This window comes from Microtus pennsylvanicus, chromosome 5, assembly GCF_037038515.1.
Source record: "Microtus pennsylvanicus isolate mMicPen1 chromosome 5, mMicPen1.hap1, whole genome shotgun sequence".
NCBI classification, from domain to species: domain Eukaryota; kingdom Metazoa; phylum Chordata; class Mammalia; order Rodentia; family Cricetidae; genus Microtus; species Microtus pennsylvanicus.
This window is the reverse complement of record NC_134583.1, coordinates 7,727,848-7,754,670: the sequence shown is the minus strand read 5'-3', so window position 1 is coordinate 7,754,670 and position 26,823 is coordinate 7,727,848. Positions and strand designations below refer to the sequence as shown.

Below are 26,823 nucleotides of genomic sequence, written 5' to 3'. Positions count from 1 at the left end.
TATGCACATAAAATAGTAAAATAAAATAATAATACTTTTTAAAGTTTTCAGTGTTTCTTGGATAAACATAAGGAACAATATTTTATTTTTTGTTATATCTAGTTATTTATGAGGCACACATGAAACAACACACTTGTGAAAGTCACAGCCTGCAGGAGCCAGCTCTCTCCTATCACGTTTGTTCTTGGATCTGTTGACCCACAGAGACATCCCAACAAACTGTCCTAGTTTCTTTGTTGCTGGGATGCACACCATGGCCGAAAGTAACCCGGGGAAGAGCAAGTTTAGCTTTCATTTCCAGTGGAGGGAAGTGAAGGCAGGAACCTGGAGCCGGAGCCAGGGAGGAACACTGCTCACTGGTTTCCTTGCTAGCTCATGCTTAGCCGGCTTTCTTTTTTAAAAAGTTATTTTAATTTTTCTTTATGCATTTAATAATTGTGTGTGTATGTGTCGAGTAGGGGTTCCCATGAAGGCCAGAAGACACCATCAGATCCCTTAGAAATGGAGTTACAGGTACTTATTTGATGTGGATGCTCTGAACTGAACTATTATCTTCATGGTTGAGCATCAAGTGCTCTTAACAGCTGAGCATTCTCTCCAGTCCCATAGCTAGCTTTCTTATACAGCCAAAACCCACCTGCATAGGGATGGTGCCACCACAATGGGCTCCACCCTTCCACATCAATCATCAGTCAAGATTATCTCCTACAGATATGGCCACATCCAAACTTCCCGAGAAATCACTCTGTTGAAGGGCTCTCTTCCCAGAATGTGTCACGTTGACCATTAAAACTAAGCAGGACATGAACATTATCTTGAAGGGACAAAATCCAGGCCGAAACAAAGGTTAAAAGCAGAGCTTTAACCAATACAATTCTGTTTGATTTTGCTGAGTTTACTTCTCTCCTTTTATAGACAGGATCCTGCTGTTTTGCAAATGCTCACCATTTTACCATCCGCTGCCTCAGCCTCTCAAATGCTGGGATAAAGGTGTGCACCATCTCAGCTAGCCAGAATTTTATTTGTGTATGTGTGTGTGGTATATGCATGTGTGTGCATGCATGCTCACATGCCTGTGAGCACATAGCTGGTACATGTACAGCGTATGCATGTGGTGGTGCGAGAGAGACAATAGGTTTCTTCCTTACATGCTGTTCACTTTCTATACTAAGCCAAGAGCTCCTGCTTCACTTAATTTGGTACCAAGTTTGCTGCAGCATTTGTCTCTACCTCCTATGGGATGAGATCACAGGCAAGCCAACACACCCACCTGCCTTTTTATGTGAGTTCTGGGGATCTTCAAAATTATGTGGCAAATGCATTTGCTGCTGGTGGTGGTGGCTTGGGGCTTGGAATCTTTCTACCTAGTTTGCTTTTTCTTTCTTCTTTCTTCCTTCATTCAATGATGGGGATCAAATCAAGGACTCCACAGAAGATAAGTAAGTGCTGTATCACAAAACTGAATCACTATCCCTAAGTCTGTCTCTCCCTGAGCTGGAAATACCTAACTGGGTCCAGCTGGGGTCAGCCAACCTCCAGCCAAGCTGAACATGTGTGATGAGTGTTACTTTAAACTGCTGAGCTTAGGGACTGATGTGGGATTCCCCTCTGTATGGTGAATAAAGAAACTGCCTTGGCCTTGTTGATAGGGCAGGGTAGAGCTGGGGGTGGGGGAGGGGAGGACACTAAACTGAATGCTGGGAGAAAGGAGGCAGAGTTAAGGTGAAGCCATGGAGCCACTGCCCAAAACAGAACCTTGTTATAGGCCACAAGCCTCGTGGTAAAATATAAAATAATGGAAATGGGTTAAATTAAGATTAAAAGATAGCCAATAAGAAGTTAGAGCTAATAGGCCAAGCAGTGATTTAATTAATACCGTATCTGTGTGGTTATTTTGGGTCTGGGCAGCCAGGAACAAGCGGCCTCCTAAAACAGGATGGTTTAATAAAGTCTTATGGTGATTATTTAAACCTTTCAATGATCTTACAAGTAGTAAGCTAGGCATACTGGCCCACAGCTGTGGTCCCAGCATCCAGGATGCTGAGACTGGAGGGCCAGGGTTCAATGCCCGTGTGGGCTTTCTAGTGAAATCCCACCATAAGCAAGCATCTACTGCTGTTGTGAAAATGCTCATGTAGCACTTGGCACAGTGTCTGTAGTAAAATATGGACTTGGGTGCTATTACCATCACTGTTATGACTGAGTGGACTTCTAGTCCTCATGGAACTAATTTTTCCTAGTTATAAGAAGAAATCAATTTAGAAAGGGACTAGACTATATTAAGAGACCAGTAAAAGGAATCATGTCTATTTAGTATACATCTTCAGAAAATGAAGGCAAATAAAACTATTCTTTATGTTAGCAAAGAGCCCTGACTTTGTTTCAGAAGACCAGGTTAGAAATCTACATAAAGTGATGGATTTAACTTAAAAGATAATAAGTAGGACTGACAAATTTGGAATAGATGCTATTCTGTTGGAATGTTATATCCCCAGCCAAAGGACTGAGTAAGATGGGTCTGGCAGAGTATTCCAGAAACAAGCCAGAGAAAGCTAGAGAGGCCAGTGATGCTTGACAATGTTTGGGTTACATCGCAAAGTAGAATGCAGAACTTCACAAGGAAGGGTACCAAGTCAGACCCCTTAGAGAGAGTGGTTTAGTGTGGGGAGCTCTCCACATTCAGTGAGACAGAATGCCAGCAGCAGACCATGGGAACCAGCGATGCTTAGAAAACTGGCACCACGCTTTCAGTAACTGACTCTTTAAAGAGCAGATAAAGAGGAGGTACCCAGTATAGTGAAAGTACTGCAGAAGGAAACAATGGGAAAACCTTCTGTTCTTGGTGCTGGAAGCTCAAGGTTCTACACTTGACAGAGCAGCTGCAAGATCCTGTTTCATAAAGAACCCTCTTGGGGCTGGAGAGATAGCTCAGCAGATAGGAGAATTCCATGCTCAAGCACAAGGACCTGAGTCTGGATCCTGGCACCCACATAAGCCAATGGGGTCCCCAGGTATGTTTAAAAACTTACATTTAGGGCTGGAGGCTGGAGAGATGGCTCAGCGGTTAGGAGCACTGCCTGCTCTTCCAAAGGTCCCGAGTTCAATTCCCAGCAACCACATGGTGGCTCACAACCATCTGTAATGAGGTCTGGTACCCTCTTCTGGCCTGCAGGCATACCCGCAGACAGACTATTGTTTACATAATAAATAAATAAATATTAAAAAAAAGAAAAAGAAAAAAAACTTACATTTAAAAAAAGTTAGCTTTTAGTCAATAGGGTTTTAGAAAAGTCCTATAGGTTCAGGTCTTCTTTCCCTTTTAGTGATTGTTGGCATCAGCGGTCCAGAGCCTCACAGGGCATGCGTCAGGCAGAGGACTCTGGATCCCTAACTTGTATAGATACTTTTCTTGCAGGGCCCAGAATTTAAAATTTGTTTTAATATATTTGATGAAAATTGATGTTTTTGTTAACCAGACAGTAATCTGTCTGCTGTAGGTTACACTCCACGAGGCAAACAATCTAAGAACATGCTCCTTCGCTGATTTCCAACTACACAAACGTGCGTGTGCTCACACGTCAGGTGGAGAAAAGAATCAAGCCAGCTACAGAAGTGGGTTTTCAATTAGTGTGTCCTCTCTCTGTAGGTAGAGGTGGTACTCACACCTTGGCATATGCTTTTGAATATTGTGGTTTTCCACGAAAAGAGAAGCAGAGGGAGCGGAGAGAGCAAAGACCCGCCAGACCTGAGCATGTTTGAAAATGCCATATGAAATGCATTACTTTGAAAATGGCAAAAACGGGACAAAAGAAAAAAAACCAGAAATCTGTCATTTGTATGACAACTTGAAATGTCAATTAAAAATTCTTACAGCCCAATAGTACACTGAACAGATATAAACCAATGGTATTGAGTGTATTTATTCAGCTGTGGGAAGCTGTCTCCGTGGAGACATTTCAGCTGATGTCTACTCGGCTTTCTTTTCTTTGTCATTAGTAAGACAGGAAGGGGTTTTCTTTCTTTCCGGCAGGATAAAGTCGGCATGTCCTGGGGAGAGCTTGGGGAAGGTGTAATTGATGTACTTCTGAAATGCTGCCCTGGTTTCCTGTAATTCCTCCTCCAGGAAATCTTTCCAGTTTGTCATGATTCCCAGTTCCTTTGCCACAGATATCAGCTCCCCCTGGGTGTTGGCCAGTTTACCCATCACGTTGTTCAGTGTGGCCTGGTGGGTTTTTTCTGCTTCTTGGAGCACTTCCTGCACTTCTTCTTGCTTCTGTCTCTGAGCCAGGCCATAGTATGCATTCATTTCTTGCTCCTTTGCTCTTATCAACTGGCCCAAGCTTGTCTTCTGATCTTTAGTGGCTGTCACGCCAGTATTCACAAGTTCCTCCCTGGTCTTGCTGCAAAAGACGACACAGATTTACAAATCAGATAGACTAGCCACTAAAAACATAATGAATTGATCGTTAATCACGGAAGAGTCCCCAACCTGAAAAACCTGGGGCGCATGAGCTTTCAGAATATGTTAGCTATCAATCATCAATCTAAAAATTGTGCTAAGAGGCTGTTCATCAATTTCTCAGCCAAAGGCTGGGGCACAGCCACTAGTTTAATGTCCAGTGGTGGCACTGAACTTAAAACAATGAAGAGACAGAGACAGAGTCCTAAACCCCCATAGAAGGTATTTCTTCATATCAGTTCATCTCCTTTTTGTTTTTTTATGTCTTTTAAATAGTATCATTAATGTTTGATTTTTGTTGCTTTGAGTGAACTTGAATCAACTGCATAATTCAGGCTGACCTTCAACTCTTTATTTTTGGGATTACAATATAATAACATCATGTTTCCCTTCTCTTTTCTCCCTTTGAGCCCACTTCTTGTTCTCTTTTTTATGTCCAAATTATGTCCTCTTTTCATTGATTGTTGTTACATCATATATGAATTTATATATGCGCATATGTATTCCTAAATATAACCTGATCAATGTGGTTAATGTTAACATATATGCATGTTTCAGTTGACCATTTGGTGGTGGATAACCAATTGGTGTGCTCTTCCCTGGGCAAGCCTCTGTCTCCCGCTCTCAGTGTCCCTCTCATGCCTGTAGATCTTTGTATATAACGGAGGCCCCACAGGCTTTCCCCCGTCCACTTTGATATGCCTATCATTGCTGCCCTTGTTTGGCTCAAGCTTAGGCAGCCATGTTGGGAAGCCTTTATGGGTGCAGTTGCTGGCACGACTAGAGACGATCTCACAGCAAACTCCTGGATCCTAACCTTGAACTCTCGATCCCCCTCCTGCGTGCTGGGTGCTGAGGCTACAGGCCTAAGCCACTGAACCGTCGCTGCTCAGCTTTAGGATGGACGGAAGCAGCTTGTACTTGGGCGTTAGCTTTAGGTTTAATCGTGATTTAAACTGAGCTATATTTAATTATAGATTATCTCTAACTTTCTGATCACAGGGCCAAATTCCTTTTACACTTAAAGTTACTGAGGAACCCAAAAATAAATAGTTTATATGAGTTTTATCTATCGACATTAACAGAATTAGGAGCTAAAAGAACAGACATTTTAAAAGACATCAATTAATGCAAAATAACAATAAATTAATTCTACTTTAATGCAAATATTTTTATGAAAAATATTTTCCAAAATAAAATATAATATTTGGTGAAGAGACTGGCATAATTTTACAGTCATTTGAAAAGTTCTTTTACGTACGGCTTAAAACAAAGCTTGTTTTTCATGTTATTTAAATATATTGAGATCTCCTCCTATTAAAACTCCTGAAAAATATAACACTCCTTAGAAGAGAAAGAGAGAGAGAGAGAAAGGGAATGACATCATCTTCTTGTAAAAAAAAAATGAATTTGACCTCGTGGATATGCTCCTTCCCTGTCAAAAAGTCAGGGACCCTGAGGGCTCTTGGGCCATGCAGCTGAATGATTCTGACCTCTGGTTGCTCATATCACTCTATCTGTATATACATATTATATATACCTAAAATATAATTATATCACAAATATATATATATATAGGTTAGATAATACAGATATGTATATAGACCGACTATAAATAAATGTTATAGTAGCCAACCCTATTGAACTGTTACCATGCACCAAGCAAGCTGCCAGGCTTTTGTGTATATGTTAATCAGTAGCTCGGGAAATTCAGTTAAGTCATGCCGTGATTAGGCCCCATTCACAATGAGAACCCTGGCTCAGAGCAGTGAGGTAATTTGTCAGGTTCACCCATAAATGCTGGTGGCAAAATCAGTGCCATGACCCAGGCAGTCTGAGCCCAGGGCCGTGTGATGCAGATGCAGTGCGTGGACTTCTGTGATTACCTTGTTTGGCTAAGATGTCTAAAGAATAAAATACTAAGATGTTGGGGTAAAGTATTTGCGGTTTGTAATGAAAATGCTCCCCCTCTCGTTCCTTCCTGGTGCCTCCAACACAAATGAAGTCTTTTTGAGGCTTACCTCATTCTGTGGTTGAAATTCTCTTACTTTTTCTAGTTCTAGCCTGACCTTAAACCTGAGACTTCCCTAATCTTGATGTAATGTCATTCATCTCCAGTTACCAGGCAACTCGGCCTCCTCTTCCCACAGCTTATTACCAGCAAGGGTTAGTGCTATGAGCGCTTTACATGTCTGCTCATTTAATTGTAGAAGGACCCACTGAGGCTGTTACTATTTTTACTCACACTGTTATTACTCCCTTGTGATAGGTAAGAATGTGAGGCTCGCCAAGAGCCATGAGAACTGTTGTTCAACGTCACACACGTAATTGAGGAAGCAGGAGCGTGGCTTCTCTTGGCCACTACTTGCTTCAGTCTCATAAGAAGTTACCATAAAATGTTTCTTTGGTAGGATGACACAATGAAAACAGCATTTAAGAACAGTGTTCTGGTAACAGTAAGAAGGCTAAACCTTGGTGCAGTGAGACAGCGAGACCATCTGGGGTACTATGAGGGTCTGAACCAGTGATGAAAGACAGAGATAGGCACCGAGACGAAAAGGAACAAGTCCAGGAAACCACAAAGCCCTAACTGTCAGCATCTAAAACTGCTGGGATAGATGAACAGCCAAGAGGAATCAGCCAGAAGCTGGAAAGTAGGATGGAGGCCTCAGTAACCATAGCGATGCTGGAGAGCTGTGAATTCATACTCATGCACGTCCTCTGGATTTAGCCTGGTGCTTTATAACACCAATGGGTTGTTAGTGAGGCTGAAACCAAGGCTTCTAGGGCCCAGGACAGCAACAGCTGAATGACCCTATCCAGCATCCCCAAAGAGGAAGGTCCCCAGCACCAACCTTAGGTAAACTGAGCTAATAAAGTCTATCCCAGGTATCACCTTCTTTAATCCCAGCACTCAGGAGACAGAGGCAGGCGGATCTCTGTGAGTTCAGCCTTGGAAAAATGGAAGGTGGGGAATATTCATGCTTAAAACAGACTTGGGTTTTCTTGAGACAGGGTTTCTCTGTGTAATAGTCTTGGCTGTTTTGAAACTAATTCTGTAGTCAAGGTTGAACCTGAACTCACAGAGATCTGCCTGCCTTTTGTGCCTCATGAGTGCTGGGATTAAAGGCAAGTGCCACCACTGCCTGGCTTTTAAAACACATTCTTAAGGTAAGCAAAATATTTGCTGTAGAAGAAGAATCAATTTTATGGTACATATGAAATGGTCAAGAAAACCCACAGAATCAGGTAACTTGGGCTTACAGGGGCTCACAGAGTCTGAACTGCCAACCAGAGAGCTTGCATGGGGCTGACCTAGGCCCTCCACACATATTACAGTTGTATAGCTTGGTCTTCTTGTGGGGTTCCTAACAGTGTTATTTGCTTTTGGGGTCCCTTTTCTCCTACTGGATTGCATTACCCAGCCTTAATAGGAGGGGAGGTGCCTAGTCTGACAGCAACCTGACAGGCCATGGCTGGATGATGTACATGGGGGACTGCCTTTCCTGAAGAAAAGGGAGAAGGAGTGGGTAAGAGGGGCAAGAGAAGAGGGGAGGTTGGGGAGGGGCTGGGAGGAGAGGAAGAAGGCGGGAGAATGTGACTGGGCTGGGGAAAATTATTAACTAATAAAAAGGTTATTTTGTTTATCTGTCTTTTCTGCTGTTGGAGACGGATGAGGAAGTACTGAAGGAAGGGCCATATCAGTGCTCGTGGTTTTTCCTTCCCTTCTCCAAACTTAGTCTGGCCTGGACTCGGTCTCTCCTAGAGTATTTGAGGGATACTGCAGACAGGTTGGAGGGAACGGTGAGTTCCTACAGTTTTGGATCCACACGAGAAGCAAGACACGTGGCAATGCTCTGCATGTTACCATCATTGCCAAACAGCAACGGCACTGTCACCAACAGCTGCCAAGCTTCCAGTGGAAGGGACAGCAGGGACAGCTGGGAAACTTGCATTGCACATCCTGGTTAGCATCTGTGCACTTCCTGTAAGCAGAGAGTACATCCTCGTGAGGCATCTGTGCACTCCTTGTAAGCTGTGCACATCCCAGTGTGGCATCTGTGCACTTCCTGTAAGCTGTGCACATCCTCGTGAGGCATCTGTGCACTCCCTGTAAGCAGAGAGTACATCCTAGTGTGGCATCAGTGCACTCCTTGTAAGCTGTGCACATCCCAGTGTGGCATCTGTGCACTCTCTGTAAGCTGTGCACATCCCGGTGTGGCATCTGTGCACTTCCTGTAAGCTGTGCACATCCCGGTGTGGCATCTGTGCAGTTCCTGTAAGCTGTGCACATCCCGGTATGGCATCTGTGCACTTCCTGTAAGCTGTGCACATCCTGGTGTGGCATCTGTGCACTTCCTGTAAGCTGTGCACATCCTGGTGTGGCATCTGTGCATTTCCTGTAAGCTGTGCACATCCCGGTATGGCATCTGTGCACTTCCTGTAAGCTGTGCACATCCTGGTGTGGCATCTGTGCACTCTCTGTAAGCTGTGCACATCCCGGTGTGGCATCTGTGCACTTCCTGTAAGCTGTGCACATCCCGGTGTGGCATCTGTGCACTTCCTGTAAGCTGTGCACATCCCGGTATGGCATCTGTGCACTTCCTGTAAGCTGTGCACATCCCGGTGTGGCATCTGTGCACTTCCTGTAAGCTGTGCACATCCCGGTATGGCATCTGTGCACTTCCTGTAAGCTGTGCACATCCCGGTGTGGCATCTGTGCACTTCCTGTAAGCTGTGCACATCCCGGTATGGCATCTGTGCACTTCCTGTAAGCTGTGCACATCCCGGTGTGGCATCTGTGCACTTCCTGTAAGCTGTGCACATCCCGGTATGGCATCTGTGCACTTCCTGTAAGCTGTGCACATCCCGGTGTGGCATCTGTGCACTTCCTGTAAGCTGTGCACATCCCGGTGTGGCATCTGTGCACTTCCTGTAAGCTGTGCACATCCCGGTATGGCATCTGTGCACTTCCTGTAAGCTGTGCACATCCCGGTGTGGCATCTGTGCACACTCTCTAAGCCATCTCTATTTTGACAAGGCTAGAGACTTGGAGGTTTGAAATTCACGCTCTACTTAAACACAATGCTGGCACATGTGTAACCATTTTTTAACATAGTTGCAGGGTGTGTCCACACTTACAGGAATTAGGCTGATATTTCACAAAATGGATTAGTAGAGAATAAAAGGGTATTAGACAAAATATGCTCTGCTACCTCAGCCTCACTGTGCCAGTGAGGAAACACGGAACATCTGCACTAAAAATCTCTCCATTCGGTGTCTTCTGAAACACTTCCAGCCTATTTTTGGATGGTTGTTGCTGTTAAAGTGACACAGGATGTGCTGTTCATGGGCTTAAAGAAAAAACACCAGTGGATGCTCCTTCCACATTCTCTTCCATGTAAGTGAGGTTTTTCACTTGTCTCATGCAGACGGCCACCAACACACTTTCATGCCCCGTCTATGCCCATCAATAAAAATCCTCATTTTTACATTTGGTTGTAATTTGGTTACATTTGGTTACATTTCCCCATAGCCAACGACTAAATGATAATGACATTTGTTCCTCAAAATCATTTGTACGTAAGGCAGATCAGAGAAGATGATTTGCTCGGCTGGACAATAAGAAGGTGTCAATCCACTTTTTGTTTGAACAACTGAAACGCTAGCCTAATTCCAGCCGGCATAACCACTGTGTTTAATAGGAAAATGCATTATGGTTTTCTGATTGGGACACTAGAAACTTCCCTGATTTGGCAGTGATCCCCTGGAGCTGGGGTTGGAGGCATTAACAAGGGTGTGGAGGAAAGAGCGAGAGCCGTCCTTCTGCAGCACACTTGCAACTTGGGGTTCAGTAGGACTCTTCCATTAGCTATGTCTCCTTGTACAAGAAACTTACACGTCTTTGCGCATCCTGTTTTCATTCTTACGTCTCTCTCGGAAATCAGATCCCTCTCCTTCTAAAGACCAACACATCTTCCTCCAGAAACCTCCCTTTACTTGATCTTTACCTACCCTCACTTTACTTGATCACTTTAGGACTTTAACTCTTTCAATCCCCGTGTATTGTTTGAACCAGTACTGTGCTCAGAGGGGGAAGCCACACTTCAGTTACTTCATTTAATATTAAGGAAGGGTCTGAATTTCTTTCTCCCAGAACTTCAGTTTCAAATCCATTTCATCCAGAAGACACTTGATAAGTTCTGGTGAAGTGGAAAAACTCACTCAGTAACTCAAATGACTTCCTGTCGAGCAGGTCAGTATAATGGAAAATTGCAAGTATGACACAGGCCAGGGTTTGGTTCAGTCCCCACCACCTCCTCCTCTTCTGATCTTTCATAGTTGGCTCAGTGCCTCTCTGGGACTCAGCACTCAGCCTGAAGACATACAAGATAACAGACTCTGCCCAGTGGTTACTAGCCAATTCACTTCCACTTCCGAGATAAACTTCACTCCTGTCTGCTTGGCTAGATCTTACTGTGAACCACAGCCTGGTATCCTGCCTCACTTCTGAGTGCTGGGTTATAGGCATCTCCCACTAAGCCTGGCTGCCCCCAGAAAGAGATTTGAGAAATATATAAAGGGTCCATGTGCATTAATTATTGAATCAAGAGAGTTGTCATAAAATTATAGCCATTAGAGACAGGTAAAAATGTGTTCTACACCTTAGCGATGAGGAAAATGCAGATCAAAACCACTTTAAGATTCCACCTCGGCTCGTCAGAATGGACCACCATCAGAAGTCTAAACATCAAATGCTAGAGTAGATGTGGGGGAGAGAGCCCTTGCATGCTGTTGGTAGAAGTGTCAACTAGTGCAGCCTCTATGGACATCAGTCTGGAGTTGAACTACTATACTTCATTTCTGGGCATATACCTGGAGGATTTTATACTGCACAACAGAGACACATGATCATCTACGCTCATGACTAGATAGCTGTTTACAGTAGCTAGGAAATGGAATCAAAGCAGATGTCCATCAACTCAGGCAACTTGTGTTTTTTGAACACAAGTCAAGCGGCAAAACCCAAAAGGGACAAACCCAGACTCAGAGGCCAAACAGGAAGACTCCATCTTTGTTCTGCTGCTAAAGTTTAGGGGGTCTTGGGCAGGCCACTCAACATCTGGAAACATGGGTTTCTCTTGTACCCAGAAATTCCTGGACTGCTGACTGGGTTAGTGCAGTTCGTTCTCTCTCTTAAGCTCTCTCTGTCCCTCTGCTCTGTGTTCTACCCTCTCCCCTTCTGCTTCGCAGTGCACACTTCTGTATAATATGATCTGTAAGATGATGTGTGGTTATGTACATAAATATATAAGGCTGAGAGTATATCCGAGGATGTGGAAAGATGTGAGCCTTGTTACATGAAATGTTTGTTTCGGGGAGACAAAGTAGATGTAGGAGGCAGTAAACTGGGCCTTGTGTGTCTTCTTTCGTGCACTTCTGTGAAGTCAATGTTTTTCTGTATACCCCTATTCGTTCATAAGGAACAGACCAAGAACTAACACGTCTACCACAGCGTGTGAACCAGGCTGGAAACAATGACTCCTAAGTGTTTATGGAGAAGTGTTTATTAATTCTTCTGAGCCTTTTAATGCTGGAGAAACAAAATAAGAAACAGAATGTTGAGAAGGGGGATGGAGATATGACCGAGAATACAACATGGACCTTCAGAAGTGTTTGTAAATTTCAATCCCTTCTATATATGTTAGATACTTGAGTACTTACGCTACCAGTTTTCTTAAATCTCTCTCTCTTTCTCTGTCTCCTTCCCTCCTTCCCTTCTTCCCTCTTTTTCCCTCTCCCTTCTACTCTCATTCCTACCAATATTTGATATATCTCCTAATAAAACCAGGAAAAGCTGGGCAGTATTCACGTGTACATCTTAACCTTATTTCTTTCTCTAGGTAGATTTTCACTGAGTCGAGCGCTCGTGTTCTCGGTCGTACCTTTTCTGCTCCTGGACAGCTTTCTGGGCAATCTCTCTTTCTTCTTCCCTGGCTTTCTTCACTGCCTCTAACTTCTCTCTGTGGCACTCCATCATAATCCTCTGGATCCTATGGACCATGCGCTGTTCTGCGGCGGAGTGCTCTCTCTTCAGCTCCTCATCCATGTTTTGAATCATCTCCTTCTTGGTTTTTGCTTCTACAGCCTTAAAGAAAAGGAATGGAAAATTTGACATAGATATTACAGGGTCGATGACTTAAAATGAATACTGGGGGCTAGACCCATCGAAGTTTCGTTTATCTGATAAAAACAGAACCCGTTAAACAGGTGATTTAAAAGTAGCTGTGAGTCTGGCGGTGGTGGCGCACGCCTTTAATCCCAGCACTCAGGAGGCAGAGGCAGGAGGATCTCTGTGAGTTCGAGGCCAGCCTGGTCTACAAGAGCTAGTTCCAGGACAGGCTCCAAAAGCTACAGAGAAACCCTGTCTGGAAAATCAAAAAAAAAAAAAGGTAGCTGTGAATTCTATGAAAATTTTTCATTTACATAAAATATTCAAACTGTATGTATTCATATATGTTTATGAAAGATCACATTGAAAGGCTGTATGCAAAATGCAAACAGGTTAGAGGGGTGTGGTTAAAGTTTTTCAGCCACTTTTCTTTTCTTTTTCAGTGCTGGCTACACCTGGGGTTTCACAGATGCTAGGCTATCACTGGGCTCCAGCTCCAGCTGTATGATTTTATTGATTGTCACAGTCTCATGACACATGGAAATATGAGATGTGATATTGGAAAATGGCATAAATAAACACCATGACGGGAGCCCGAGGCTCAGGCAGGAAACAGACACATCACACAGTCACAGGAGCCTGCCTTCCAGTCCCCTCTGCCGCTCTACATCCCCCATCAGTCTAGGGTTGCTACCCTTCCTCCTTCATGGAGGCCACAGGCGCTCCATTGTTCTACGGTAGGGGGACCTATGGAGTATTTTCAACCAACTAGAGAAAGATCAATAGTCAAAGCGTTATTTGTGGAGAAGTCTCACAAAAGGACCTGACAGGAAAACCTTTCAGCATTTTGGAAATGCCTACTAACTCCATGGCGTGCCGGCACTCTGCTGGGGCCAAGCAGGGATTACCCTATGGCGAGGCAGGAAGTATGGAGCAGAGCTCCCTTTCCTATTGGTCATCTGAGTAGAAGGACAGTCCATTGGACCTTATTTGGTACACAACTAGTATACGCTAAGTGCTCCTTGGAGAAGCAATGAATGCGTGGCCATCTCCTCGGCCGCTCATCCATCATATCATTAGGCTCCCTGTCACTGTCCTGCAGCCTCTGCCCACATATCGCACACACGTGGTCCTCCTCCATCTCCTCCTTGGCAAATGTGAAGGAAGTTCTGTATTCCGGTCCTTTGAACAGGTTTTGGGACAGAGATATAGAACTAAGCAGTGAATCCCTCTGCTGGGAACGCTGATGAGCTTGCAAGCTAGGAAGCTCCTCTTAGCCAGCCTTACCATCTAACCACAGAAGAACGGATAAGGAAAATGTGGTACGCATACACAGTGGAGTTGGTTGTTGGCTTTTTTCCTTCAGGAAAATGGATGCAACTAAAGGTAATTATGAATTAAGCCAGTCTCAGAAAGAAATCTCATGCTTCTTCTCATATGTGGTTCCTAGATTTTATGTTGATAAGTAAAATCATGTATGGATATATGATATAAAAGTGGAAATAAAACTGCCCAGAAAAATAAAAGCAACTATTAGGCAGAGTGAAAATGGGCAAGGAAGGTCTGAGGTGACAGTCCCAACATACAATATATACTTGGAAGTATACATAGGACATATATATATATATATATATATATATATATATATATATATATATATATATCAATCATTATGTTGTACATTGTCATGTACAATGAATACATATCACAGTGAAAATTTAAAACAACAAAAAAAGAGGTCCTCTTATCTTGTGACCATTGGTCTACTAGGATTACTTCAGGGACAGCAAATAAGTCTCTCTTGGCAGTTCAGAAAAAGCAAATTTAGGGGAAAAGATGTAAGCAGGAAGCCCAGAAGAAGGGAAGCGACAGCTTGCTAAGTCCCAGCACAGGACTGGACACCACAGCTTGCATAACGACAAGACAGACTGCCCATATGTAGGTTGCGGCCATGCCAGGGAACCAAACGCTAAACAGCTAGTTACATAAAACAGCGAGTTATTTCATTACAATGGTGATCCGGGCTATGAAAGGGCTATGACAGAACCTTACGTCTTGTGGATCACCAGGTTCCCTCCCAACCTTTACGAAAGACTAATCTGAACTTTACTAATTACTGCTCCACCTCTTCACCCCTGTCAACTAACGGAAGCACCTTTTTTCAAAGGCTTCGAAAAAGACAATGAGCAAATTATTGCATATGAAACCTTTAAGTCTCTTTGGTGTTGTTCTTCCAGTATCTGCATTTCAAACTTGTGTCTGGCGTGTGCGTCCAGGAGTGCCTTCTCCACTGCTTGTTGCTGGAGTTCTTTAGCCTTTGAAAGAAAAGGTTCATTTATCATTATTTCAGGGAAGGCACAGAGAAGCTGCTCAAGAAGTTGGCAAGTTAGGTGTCCGTGCTCAATGAAAAGTAGCGTCCACCATGGGGTCCCTAATTACACTGTTCTTACTCCTACATCCCACAGAGCCCTGGCTGCCTTAGCTAGACGCACATAACACACTGAGCCCTGGGTGACCTCTGCTGTCTTTTGAATTATTAAAGGTGGGGCAGCTGCACGTGTGTGTGTGTGTGTGTGTGTGTGTGTGTGTGTGTGTGTGTGTGGTGAATATACATATGTATATGAATATATGTATATGTATGTGAGTATGCAGTTGAGTATGTTAACCTAGGAAACACAAGGAAAGGAGCTGACACACGAAGCTCTAAGCAGAGAGCATGAATACCATCGAGACCCCCGCATCAGGAGTTAGGAAAGAATTTATCTTAGATTATTTGAAGAAAGTACTCAGATACTAGCTAAAACTTAGATTCAAACTGTAGACTGTTCATAAAATTGTTTCTTTCTATCGGGACACATAAGTAACTGGTGGTTCTTACGGTTTGATTTTTACAACTACTAGATTCTTAGTGTTATACCTTATCTAGCCCAGAAGAACTTTAATTCTCTTCAGAAAGCCATCTATCTCAATTCATCTATGACTGGAAGAACTGAGCTGGTGGGTTTGAGGCTTCTCCAACCATGAGTAAAGTAGTTCTTCCTCCAGTCTTCAAATGGTCCCATGGCCCTAAGCAGCCATGCACACAATGCATCAGGATTGGGGCTTTTGTTTTATTTGCTTGTTTAATTCATGTGGGCTCCTTCTTAGATTTTCCAGGCCAACCATGGTCTTGCCAGCCTCCTCCTGCCCCAGCCTCCTGTGTAGCTGAGTCTGTAGGAATGCACCCTGGTGACTAGAAGCACCAAGGACTTTAGAGACAGTAGATAGGGAGAGTCCACCAAGATAAGGCATTTGGGGAAATGGGCAATAAGTTAGAAGTATTTATTACATACTGCACAGATGGATAGCCCCATACATGAGTAGAAGACCATGTGGTGAACAATTTACAATGAAGTTGGCCCTATTCTGTTAAAGTTTCAGTCAAACAAGAATAAGTGGCTGGAGTCATCTGCATGGAGGCAACTTGGAAGGAAATCCTTGGCAGGACCTGCTTCTTACTAAGCATCACCTCGTGCCAAGTACATTCCTTCATTGAACTCTCTCAACAATCCTTTGAAATGGGAGTCATTACTACCCCACCCCACAGAGGAAGCCAAGATGGAGAGGGCAAAGGACACGCCCAAGAACCCATAGATGTAAGGACTCGGTGGGCTATCTCTTCGCCGGTTATTCTGAATTTACAGTTTTTAGATAAATGCAGAGTGAGGAGCCTGTAGAAATGCGGTTAAGGGTAATTTCTGAGTCCTTTACCTGCTCCCACACTTTAGCTTCTGCTTTTTCAATGCTTTCCTTGAGCACAGCCTCTTGATGCTGCTCTTCTTGGTTCAGGATACTTGACCCAATATCTGTGTATTTGGACAAACATCATTACAGGGCCCTGTGGACTGTTTCCTGGCTTTCCTCTCTACCATCAGCTAACATTTATGCGAGCCATCTAGAGACACCTCCTATTAGGTGATGTCACTCAATTTAATTGCTTTCTGGCACTAAGAACTGAACCTATGACGCTCAGCATGCTCCTGCCCGCTCAGCTGTCTCCCAAGCTTACACTCTCGTCCTTAAAGGTGCCCACTGGAAGGGTAAGTTTTCCATTAACTGACTAAGCGGGAACTCATCCCTGAGGCCTGAATCGAGTCAGTTATTTTTATACACCCTCTCTAAACCACAGGCAATGAAGAGTAAATGTCCTGTGAGGTGTGGCACACTCAAAGCAGAGTGTAAACTCACAAGGCATTGGCACACTATCCATCTCTCTCCTCGCTTCTGACAGGGCATCTTTCTTTAATACATCATGGACGTGTCTTTCATTAGTGGGGGCCATTCCGACTCCGTCAGCTGTGGAGGGAGCTAAGTTTCCAGGTTATTACTACTCTGCCAATGATCTAATTTGACTTCCACATAACAACATCGCATAAGAACTTCTCCACTTAAAGCATAACTCCAGAGAAGGTAGAGAGACACACGGAATCAGGTAGGAGGGGATAATTCTGGACCTGCAGCTAAGAACTGAATCCTTTGGTAAGGTCTCAGGGTATGTGCATCTCACCTGAGATGGCCCTTAACACAGGTATAGTCCCTAGCATGTCAATCCCCATGGTGGGATGCGGTGGATATGTGTATTTGCTCAACATCTCCTGCCATGGTAACAGATCCCACTTCTCTCAAGAACTCCCTCAAGCGGTGTGGTAAGGTTGCCTATAAGCACCATCCAAATTTGTTTGGCCTTTCTTTCTTCTAGAAGCTGATCCGGAACCAGGCACATAGTCAAGCCTGACCAGCCACACTCTTCCCTAGTTAGCTCGCATAAGGATGTAAAGAGGAAATAGCTTCTTTTCCTCCGCGATTTCTAAACTGGGGCTAATGCGTGTTGGAACCATTTGTCTCCAAGTCCTTTTCTAGATGCTGAGTAGGCCTGACTGCAGCACCAGCTCGGCCAATTCACCAAGGGTGAGCATGGCAGACTAAAATCTTGATGACAGGTTCCACCTTGAGTTTTTCTTAAAAGGATCAAGTAATCCATGACAAAACTCCACTTTATGTGTTCTGTTTGAAGTTATTTCCATCACCTACTGATGAAAGATATATTTGGGGGATAGAACTTTACCACTAGATCATTAATGAGTCTTTTTAAAAATTTATTCTTTTGGTTTTTTTTAAATTTATTTTTATTACTTTAAATGGTGAACAGGAATGTGTATCTGTATGTGAGTATGTTCAGGTACCCCAGAGGCCAGAGACATTGGATTGCCTGGAGCTATAGTTACAAACCCTGTTGATGTGGGTGCTAGAAACTGAAGGTGGGTCCTCTGGAAGAGCAGCAAGTACTCTTAACTGCTGAGACATCTCTCCAGTGTGCCCCCTCCAATGAGTGAGTCTTAAAATATAAAGCAGTAAATATTGTGGGAGAGGTGGATGCATATAATCTCAATATTGTGTAAATTCATCACATTTGTAAAAACGTAACACAAATGTAGGGTGGCATTTTCCTTTTTTATTTTATTTTTTAAAGAAGAAAACAATCAAGTCTCCTGCCCACCCTAAAGTGGGTCCCTTAACTAAGAATTGTGGTTCCGTGCTCCCCTATCCAACCTTCCTTTATCCCGATCCTCCTGTTTCCCCAAGTCCCCCCTCCTTCCCTTCTACCTTTTCTCTCCCCATCTCCCCTAACCCTCATCCCACCCCACCCCCAAGATCCCACTTATCTCCCCGGCAATTTTGTCTACTTCCCTTATCCAAGAGGATAACTATATGTTTTTCCTTGGGTTCACCTTCTTACTTAGCTTCTTTAGATTCGCCTATAGTAGACTCCGTGAGCCCTATTTATGGCTAGAAACCAATTATGAGTGAGTACATCCCATGTTCATCTTTTTGGGTCTGGGATACCTCACTCAGGATAGTGTTTTCTATTTCCATCCATTTGCATGCAAAATTCGAGAAGTCATTGTTTTTTACCGCAGCGTAGTACTCTAGTGTGTATATATTCCATACTTTCTTCATCCATCCCCAGTTAGTTCCCTGGGCAGCTGAGGATAGGGAACCTGAAATGACCCTACCCTAGAGCAATACTGACGAATATATTGCATATCATCCTAGAACTCGCATCTGGCGATGGATGGAGATAGAGACAGAGACCCACACTGGAGCACTGGACTGAGCTCCCAAGGTCCCAATGAGGAGCAGAAAGAGTGAGAACATGAGCAAAGATGTCGGGACCACGAGGAGTGCACCCACCCACTGAGACAGTGGAGATGATCTACTGGGAGCTCACCAAGGCCAGCTGGACTGTTACCAGAAAAAGCATGGGATAAAACTGGACTCTCGGAACATGGCGAACAATGAGGGCTGATGAGACGCCAAGGACATTGGCACGCGGTTTTGATCCTACGCAATGTGCGGGCATGGTGGGAGCCTAGCCAGTCTGGATGTTCACCTTCCTAGATATGGATGGAGGGGGGAGGACCTAGGACTTACCACAGGGCAGGGAACCCTGACAGCTCTTTGGACTGGAAAGGGAGGGGGAGAGGAGTGGGGGGAAGGGGAGAGGGGTGGGAGGAGGGGGAGAAGAGTGGGAGGAGGGGGAGAAGAGTGGGAGGAGGGGGAGGGAAATGGGAGGCTGGTGGGAGGAGGTGGAAATTTGTTTTTTTTCTTTTCTTTATCCTCCTTTTATCAATAAAAAAAAATAATCTAAAAAAAAAAGAAAGAAAGAAAAAAAAAGAAGAAAACAATCATCTTTCATTTTACATACCAATCCCAGTTCCCACTCCCTCCCCTCCTCCCATTCCCTCTACCTTCCCCTCTAAACCCCCATCCACTCCTCAGAGAGGGTAAGGCACATTGCTTTGGGGAAGGTCTAAGGCCCTCCCTACTAAATCCAGGCTGAACAAGATATCCCTCCAAAGAGAACGAGCTCCAGAAAGCCAGTTCAAGCAGTAGGAATAAATCTTGGTGGCACTGCCAGTGGCCCCACAGTCTGCCCCAGCCATTGGCATTATCCCTTTTAATATTTAAATATTGTTTTTTTTTTCTTTTTTGGTTTTTCGAGACAGGGTTTCTCTGTAGCTTTAGAGGTTGTCCTGGAACTAGCTCTTGTAGACCAGGCTGGCCTCGAACTCACAGAGATTCACCTACCTCTGCCTCCCGAGTGCTGGGATTAAAGGCGTGCGCCACCACCGCCTGGCTTAAATATTGTATTTGTTGTTCTCAGCCTTAACTTCAGAAGACATCTACAGAACTTTTTGAAAACCTACATGCTGTGAAAGGAGACACTTGATGTGGGATGTCCTTCTATATACGCGTTGGTTTTATTGGATAATGAAGAAAGCTGTTTTGGCCAATTGCTTAGCAGAGTAAAGCCAGGTGGGAAATAGAGAGAAAGTAGGTGGAGTCAGCAAGATTCCATGTAGTTGCCAAAGGAGAAAGATGCTTACCGGTAGGCCACAGCCTCGTGGTGATGCACAGATTGATAGGAATGGGTTAATTTAAGATGTAAGAGCTATCTAGAAATACGCCTGAGACATCAGCCAAACAGTAATTAAGTAATATAGTTTCTGTGTGATTATTCGGGTCCGGGGCAGTCTCCAATTACAGACACTATTAATAAAAACAACTTCAATGAGTCTAAAAACCATGGTGTAGATTTAAAAGGCAACATATTGTATGATTTTGTTTTGCAGCATTCTCATGTGATAAAACTATAAAGACAGAGAACTAGAAGAAAGGCTGCCAGAATTTTGAAAACTGTGACTGGCTGCTAATGGACAAGATGAAGAGGCTTGTGGTGATGATTACATGAATATACATGTGATACATTTTATAAAACTACACTCCTAAGGGGGAAATGATTGGCAAGGTATGTACCTGAGAGAAGAGCATTGCTCTTATTGTGCTAAATTCCCAGTTTTGACAATGTAGCAAGATTACGAAACTAATGGGGAAAACTGGGGCCCATGGGAACTCTTTGATCCCTTTTGCAACCCATGGATCAAACTATTCCAAAACAAAGAGTGTTTTAAAGACATAAGAAAAAAAATGTACATGATGAGGCCTGATCCCGAAAACTGTAACAGCAGAGAACCACAGCCCTGTGAAATACTCTTGGATGGATACGTCAAGGTGCTGTTGAGCTTACTTATAAAGAAGGCAGAATTTTAGCTCTCTTTTGACTCATAATAATTTAATGACAAACACACGCAAGTGAATATAAAATACTGATTTCTACATATATTTATCTGTCCAGGGTTTAGATTCATATATCCTATAAAGTATAAGGGATAACTAAAGTATATCAAAAATCATTAAGTAATGGAGATAACATTGTCTTAGGTCTAAATATTATTTTAGAGATTACAATTAATAATCCATACCAAAAATTTACGGAACATTAAAATTAGTTTGGGAACTGATGTTTTAGAGGATTTTATAATTCCATTTCCCCTGCCTTTTAGTTCAGCTCTCTAACGTCTCTTTTAGTAAATTAGGAGTGAAATCAAGTAACCGTTAGCTTACCACATTCATGGTAAAGAAGACAGGGAAAAATATTTGAAAAGTCCTTAGAAAATATGCATAAAATCCAGGATGAGACTGAAATTTTTCTGGGTGTAAGTGAAAGATGAAAATATGGATTATAATTCATTTGCTCATAAACTATATGCATATATATGTGTGTGATAAATATTCCTATGCTATTAATAGGCATCTGCTTTTGTCACTAGCTACAAAGTAAAGACTAAGTTTCTTCCACTCATTTATTGGGGTATTTAGATATTTTCTCTCCTGCATGTATGAAAAGTCCCCAAGTACGGGCAAAATTGGAAAGAACACACATTTACTATGATGTTTCAGATGTTAAACAGGTACAATATTTCAAAGCTTCAAAACAATTTAAAAGATACATATTAATGTTCTTATTCATGACAAGAGACCAATTGAGAGGCCAAAAACTCTTTGCCATGCACAAAACTATTAAGTAGAACGGCTATATTCCGACACGTTATCATTTCATGATGAAATTCTAGAGGCAAGTAACCTCAAACAGGACAGAGCTGAGAAGAAAGGCGCATGTGCAATTCTATGCTATAGCAAATAAAAATAATAAAATCACTGCCAGGCACGGTGGTGCACACCTCTAATCCCAGCACTTGGGAGGCAGAGGCAGGTGGGTCTCTATGAGTTCAAGGCCAGCCTGGTCTATAAAGTGAGTTCAGGATAGCCAGACTTATGGAGAGAGACCTTGTCCCAAAGATCACCACTCCCACCCCTCCACCCACCCACCCCCAAAAAAGAGTAAACTCACTTACCCAGTATATCTTTGTGAGTGTAAAAGCGTGTCTTAAATGGCTTGTATTCATGGATCCGTTGGAAGGTTTCTTTGAAAGGGGCTGGTGGGATTACTTTATTGCAAACAGCACAGCAAACAAAATTAGTATAATCGTGATTCCTGATCATAGTTAAATTTCTGATTTTTTTTACTTCTTATAGTTAAAATAATATCAGGATTAGAAAAAAAGGTAGTTTCAAGAGAAGCTACAAGTCTAAGAAAGCTGGAAGAGGGCCAGGGTTTTAAGATTCTTCTAGAGGCTGGCAAGGACTAAACAAATCTTCATGATTAGGCAGTGGCCATATGTCTAAGGAATGATATACCAGGAGCCTCTGCCATACAAGATGTAGACACTAGATTTGGCAAGAGATGAGCAGTTTCTCCCTCCCAGGGTCCAGCATTAAGTTGTCAACTTACTTAACAACTGTTGCTAGGGAGGACAAGCTTTGCTCATAAAAGCAACCTGAAATAATGACAGCTGAGAGCAGAAGGAGCTGCCGTCCATTGCCCTGACTTCCTTCTTGCCGCTGTAACAAGTGGACACAGTCTTCATGACTTACCTGTAATACAAATTTATCCTATTGAATTTCTGGAGATCAGAATCCAAGGGAGACTCGGTTTCCTGTCTTTTCCAGCTTTAACAGCTGTACATCTCCCTAAGACTCACGGCCTCCGCTTCTGAGGAGGAGCCGGTCTTTCCTCTGATCTTTAGCCTCGCTCTGTGGACCTCTGTGTCTATACCAGGCACCTCCACATGAGCCAGGATGACCCTGTCATCTCAAGGTCCTAAATGTGATCAGAGCCGAAAGATCTCTTACCATACATTCACAGGGGCCAGAGGTCAAGATCTGGGCGGCTAAAGAAGGAAACATTAGTCGGCTAACCACATTTTAAGTGTGCTTTCGTTAAAGAATTCATTTTAACTAGTGGACAGTGGGGGCAGTCTCCAGGACATTTTCAGTTTATTATAAATGTGCTTTGGTGGTGTGGCAATAAAAGTGGGAACTACAGTGGAATGCTAACTGAAAATTTACTTTCATTAAGTCTGTATCCAAAATCACCGAGCCTGGTTTTCAGATTTGGGGTGTTGGGGGGGGTCCTAGTTCCTTTCCTATTGCTGTGATAAAACACCATGACCAAGGAAGCTTACAAAAGGAAGCCTCCAGTTTGGCTTACGGTTTCAGAGGGTTATGGTGGTGGTCTTGGTGGTGGAATGGCGGCACGAACAACTGAGAACTCACATTGAAGTTGCAAGCGGGACTGAGAGGGAGTACTTCTGCAGGTTTTCACCGCATCACTGTGGTTTGCCTGGATTCCATGTGTAGCCCACGCTGGTCTTACACCTTCAACAGCCTCTTACCTGCTAATTGAAGGCATATGACAACACCCAGCTAATCCTGACTTTTCAACATCATAAGTAATTTGTTCCTATCACTTTTAAGCAAACAAACATCCATTCTGATGATTGTATGAAGCTACTAACACTGTTTTTGTGTGTGTGACAGTGTCACATACAGCGTCCCCAGAAAGAGTGCTGTTATTAAGAAACCAAACCTTCGTTGAGGTGAATTTCAGCACATAACTCCTAGAGGACCAATAACCAAGTGTTTACTTGAAGAAATTCTCTTACCAGAGGCTTGGGACGTCACGGATCATAGAGGTCAACCTACTCCTGCCACTTTACTGAGTCAGTATAATTACTGTTTTGTAAATACTTCCCTTTATTCTGACAGGTAAGTGTAACAATCTTCCCTCATCAATGAAGCTTGAGGTAGACAGATACCATTAAAGAAAACTGCAATTTGTTAAAAGGAAGAGAACAACCGATCATGGAGTACCCAGCCCCAGCGGTTACATCTACAACACAGCTCTAGAACAACCGATCATGGGGTACCCGGCCCCAGGGATTACATCTACAACACAGCTCTAGAACAACCGATCATGGGGTACCCGGCCCCAGGGATTACATCTACAACACAGCTCTAGAACAACCGATCATGGGGTACCCAGCCCCAGGGATTACATCTACAACACAGCTCTAGAACAACTGATCATGGGGTACCCAGCCCCAGCGGTTACATCTACAACACAGCTCTAGAAGAACCGATCATGGGGAACCCAGCCCCAGCAGTTACATCTACAACACAGCTCTAGAACAACTGATCATGGGGTACCCGGCCCCAGGGATTACATCTACAACACAGCTCTAGAACAACTGATCATGGGGTACCCGGCCCCAGCGGTTACATCTACAACACAGCTCTAGAACAACCGATCATGGGGTACCCGGCCCCAGGGATTACATCTACAACACAGCTCTAGAACAACCGATCATGGGGTACCCGGCCCCAGGGATTACATCTACAACACAGCTCTAGAACAACTGATCATGGGGTACCCGGCCCCAGGGATTACATCTACAACACAGCTCTAGAACAACTGATCATGGGGTACCCGGCCCCAGGGATTACATCTACAACACAGCTCTAGAACAACTGATCATGGGGTACCCGGCCCCAGGGATTACATCTACAACACAGCTCTAGAACAACTGATCATGGGGTACCCGGCCCCAGGGATTACATCTACAACACAGCTCTAGAACAACTGATCATGGGGTACCCGGCCCCAGGGATTACATCTACAACACAGCTTTTAGAACAACTGATCATGAATGTTTCTGTACTTAATCCCTGGACATTTTATGTTTTCATGCTAATGTGGCTACTTGGTTATTAACATGGACATTGCACTGAAGGAAATCATACTTTGATGAAAAGATCCCTACACCTAGGTGCAAGGAGGTCCAGTCTTCTCCCTGGCTCAGAATCACTGTGACCTGAGTAAACCTTTTAACTATTATTATTAGCTGTTTAACTAATTATAAGATGACAGGATTAGAACAAGCAGAATTCAAAATACTGTGACTATTTGAAAGGATATCTGAGGATACTTGTTTTATTTTATTCTTGCTGGTTATGCCCTAAGTCAATAGACAGTGGATGGAAATATGAATACTTAGGCAGGACATGTTTGAAACTTTACATATGCAAAGACTGATATAACCTGTAACCCTTTGTAGAAATTCGTATAACTGGGCATTTGCTTCTAAAATTCCTAGCGCTCCCTCCCTCATGTCGCTTCTCACAGCTCTGCGCTTGACTATACTTCTTTCATGATTCCTTTACACAGATACTGTAAGGTTGAAGGCTGCATGCTGTACAGTTTTTATAGCCCTTCTGTATTGCAGCAATCTCTGATAGTTTATCCAACTATTACTGCCTCTGGCACTATCAACATGCCTTGTTGAACAACAAAAGAATTCTCGAAGACGGCAATGTACCATTAAGTGCATAAGCTGAAAATAGAACGCTGGATCTATAAAAACAAACAAAAATGCATTTAGATTAATAGGCATTTTACAGAACACTTTAAAGTGTACTTCAAAACTATGTGGAATGAGCTATAATGGAGTAAATACCTACACAGGGCTTGGTAGTAAAGTTTTAACTGAGATCCACGTAGAGGAGATTAATTAACTATGCTTTGTATGTAGTGTATGAGTGTGCACACAGTGTTCTTACTCATGCATAGGTAGAGATTGGGTGTCTTTTCTTATTGTGTTCCACCTTAGTACTTGAAACAGGGTCTCTCACTGAATCTAGAGCTTGCAGTTTCAGCTGGGCTGGCTCACCAGGGGATCTCCAGAATCCACTGTCTCTGACTCCACCCAGACAGTGGCTACCATGCTTGACTTTACATGTGAGTGCTGGGAATCAGAACTCCAGTCCTCATACTTAGGCAGCAAGCTAAATGCCCACTGTGCCAGCTTCCCATGGCCTAGCTAAGCCTCTTTGTATTGCTAGATCAGGCACATCTAAATCTTCATGCACCTTGCAGAATCACAATGAAATACTAGACATTAAAACTAACATGATGGTAACCTCTCTGTGCTATTATTTGATAAAAACACTGAAGCTAAATTTCAGAGGTGACATATTCTGCTAAGCTCCAGTGATGACTTGGAGAATGAAGTAAATATCCAGAAAGCAAACAAATTTAGGAGCCCACTAGAAAGGCTTAAAATACCTAAGGTGAAGGTAGTATAGTAAGGGAACTTTATTCATTTTTATTTAGTGAGTGATTCTAGTTTTAAAACAAATGAGAATATTTGGTCTTGTGTTTATAAAATTATTGCAACAATTTATTTAAAAAACTTAGGCAGTATTTAATTACAGACACACAAAAACGTTGTGGCTAAGTATATCATTTGCTTTGTCTTTTTCTGTGTATGTGTGTATGTTTTCTTATGATGTGTGATGTGTGTGAGGGCAAGTGTGTGTGGTGTATGTGTGGAAGGCAGAGAGAAACTTCAGGTGTCAGTCCTTGTCTCTCTTGTTTCCATTGCATACGTCATGCTAGCTGGCCCAAGAGCAGTCCCCATCTTGCAGCTCACTGAGGTTAAGGGCTCACTCTACTGGGCCTAGCTTTAAACAGATTCTGGGATTCAGACTCAGGTTCTCTGGCTTCAGTGGCAAGTGCTTTACCTGCTGAGCCATCTCCCCAACCCCAGTTTAACATTCCCCCCCCTTTTATTGAAAATATATTTTTCTCATACAATATATCCTGATTGCAGTATCCCCTCCCTCTACTCTTCCCAGTTCCTCCCTATCTCCCTTCCCTCCCAGATCCACTCATTTTTTTGTCTCTCGCTAGAAAGAAACAGGCTTCTAAGAGATAAGGGCAAAATGTGACAAAATAAAATATAAAACAAAAACCATGACATTGAAGTTGGAGAAGGCAATCCAGCAGAAGGAAAAGAGCCCCAAGCGCAGGCACAAGAATCAGAGACCCACTCATTCACACACTCAGAAT

General features: G+C 43.3%; 1 protein-coding gene across 1 annotated transcript; it reads right to left on the bottom strand.

The window, feature by feature from the left end:
- Positions 1-3,910: 3,910 nt before the first annotated feature.
- C5H6orf163 (chromosome 5 C6orf163 homolog) lies at positions 3,911-23,305 on the bottom strand. Its single transcript, XM_075971243.1, has 5 exons — positions 21,929-23,305; positions 16,383-16,477; positions 14,840-14,947; positions 12,406-12,608; positions 3,911-4,400 (listed from the first exon to the last, which is right to left on the bottom strand). Exons 1-5 carry the CDS (start codon positions 22,074-22,076, stop codon positions 3,968-3,970), a joined length of 987 nt encoding a protein of 328 aa, XP_075827358.1. The 5' UTR covers positions 22,077-23,305; the 3' UTR covers positions 3,911-3,967.
- Between the last annotated feature and the right edge of the window lie 3,518 nt (positions 23,306-26,823).

What these genes read in the sequence shown, in the direction of transcription:
- C5H6orf163 (XM_075971243.1), bottom strand. Translation starts at nt 22,076, where the DNA reads ATGATCAGGAATCACGATTATACTAATTTTGTTTGCTGTGCTGTTTGC. An exon ending in CACTCACAAAGATATACTGG is followed by an intron (nt 16,478 to 21,928) that starts GTAAGTGAGTTT and finishes CCAAATACACAG; the next exon opens with ATATTGGGTCAAGTATCCTG. An exon ending in AACACCAAAGAGACTTAAAG is followed by an intron (nt 12,609 to 14,839) that starts GTTTCATATGCA and finishes CTTTTCTTTAAG; the next exon opens with GCTGTAGAAGCAAAAACCAA.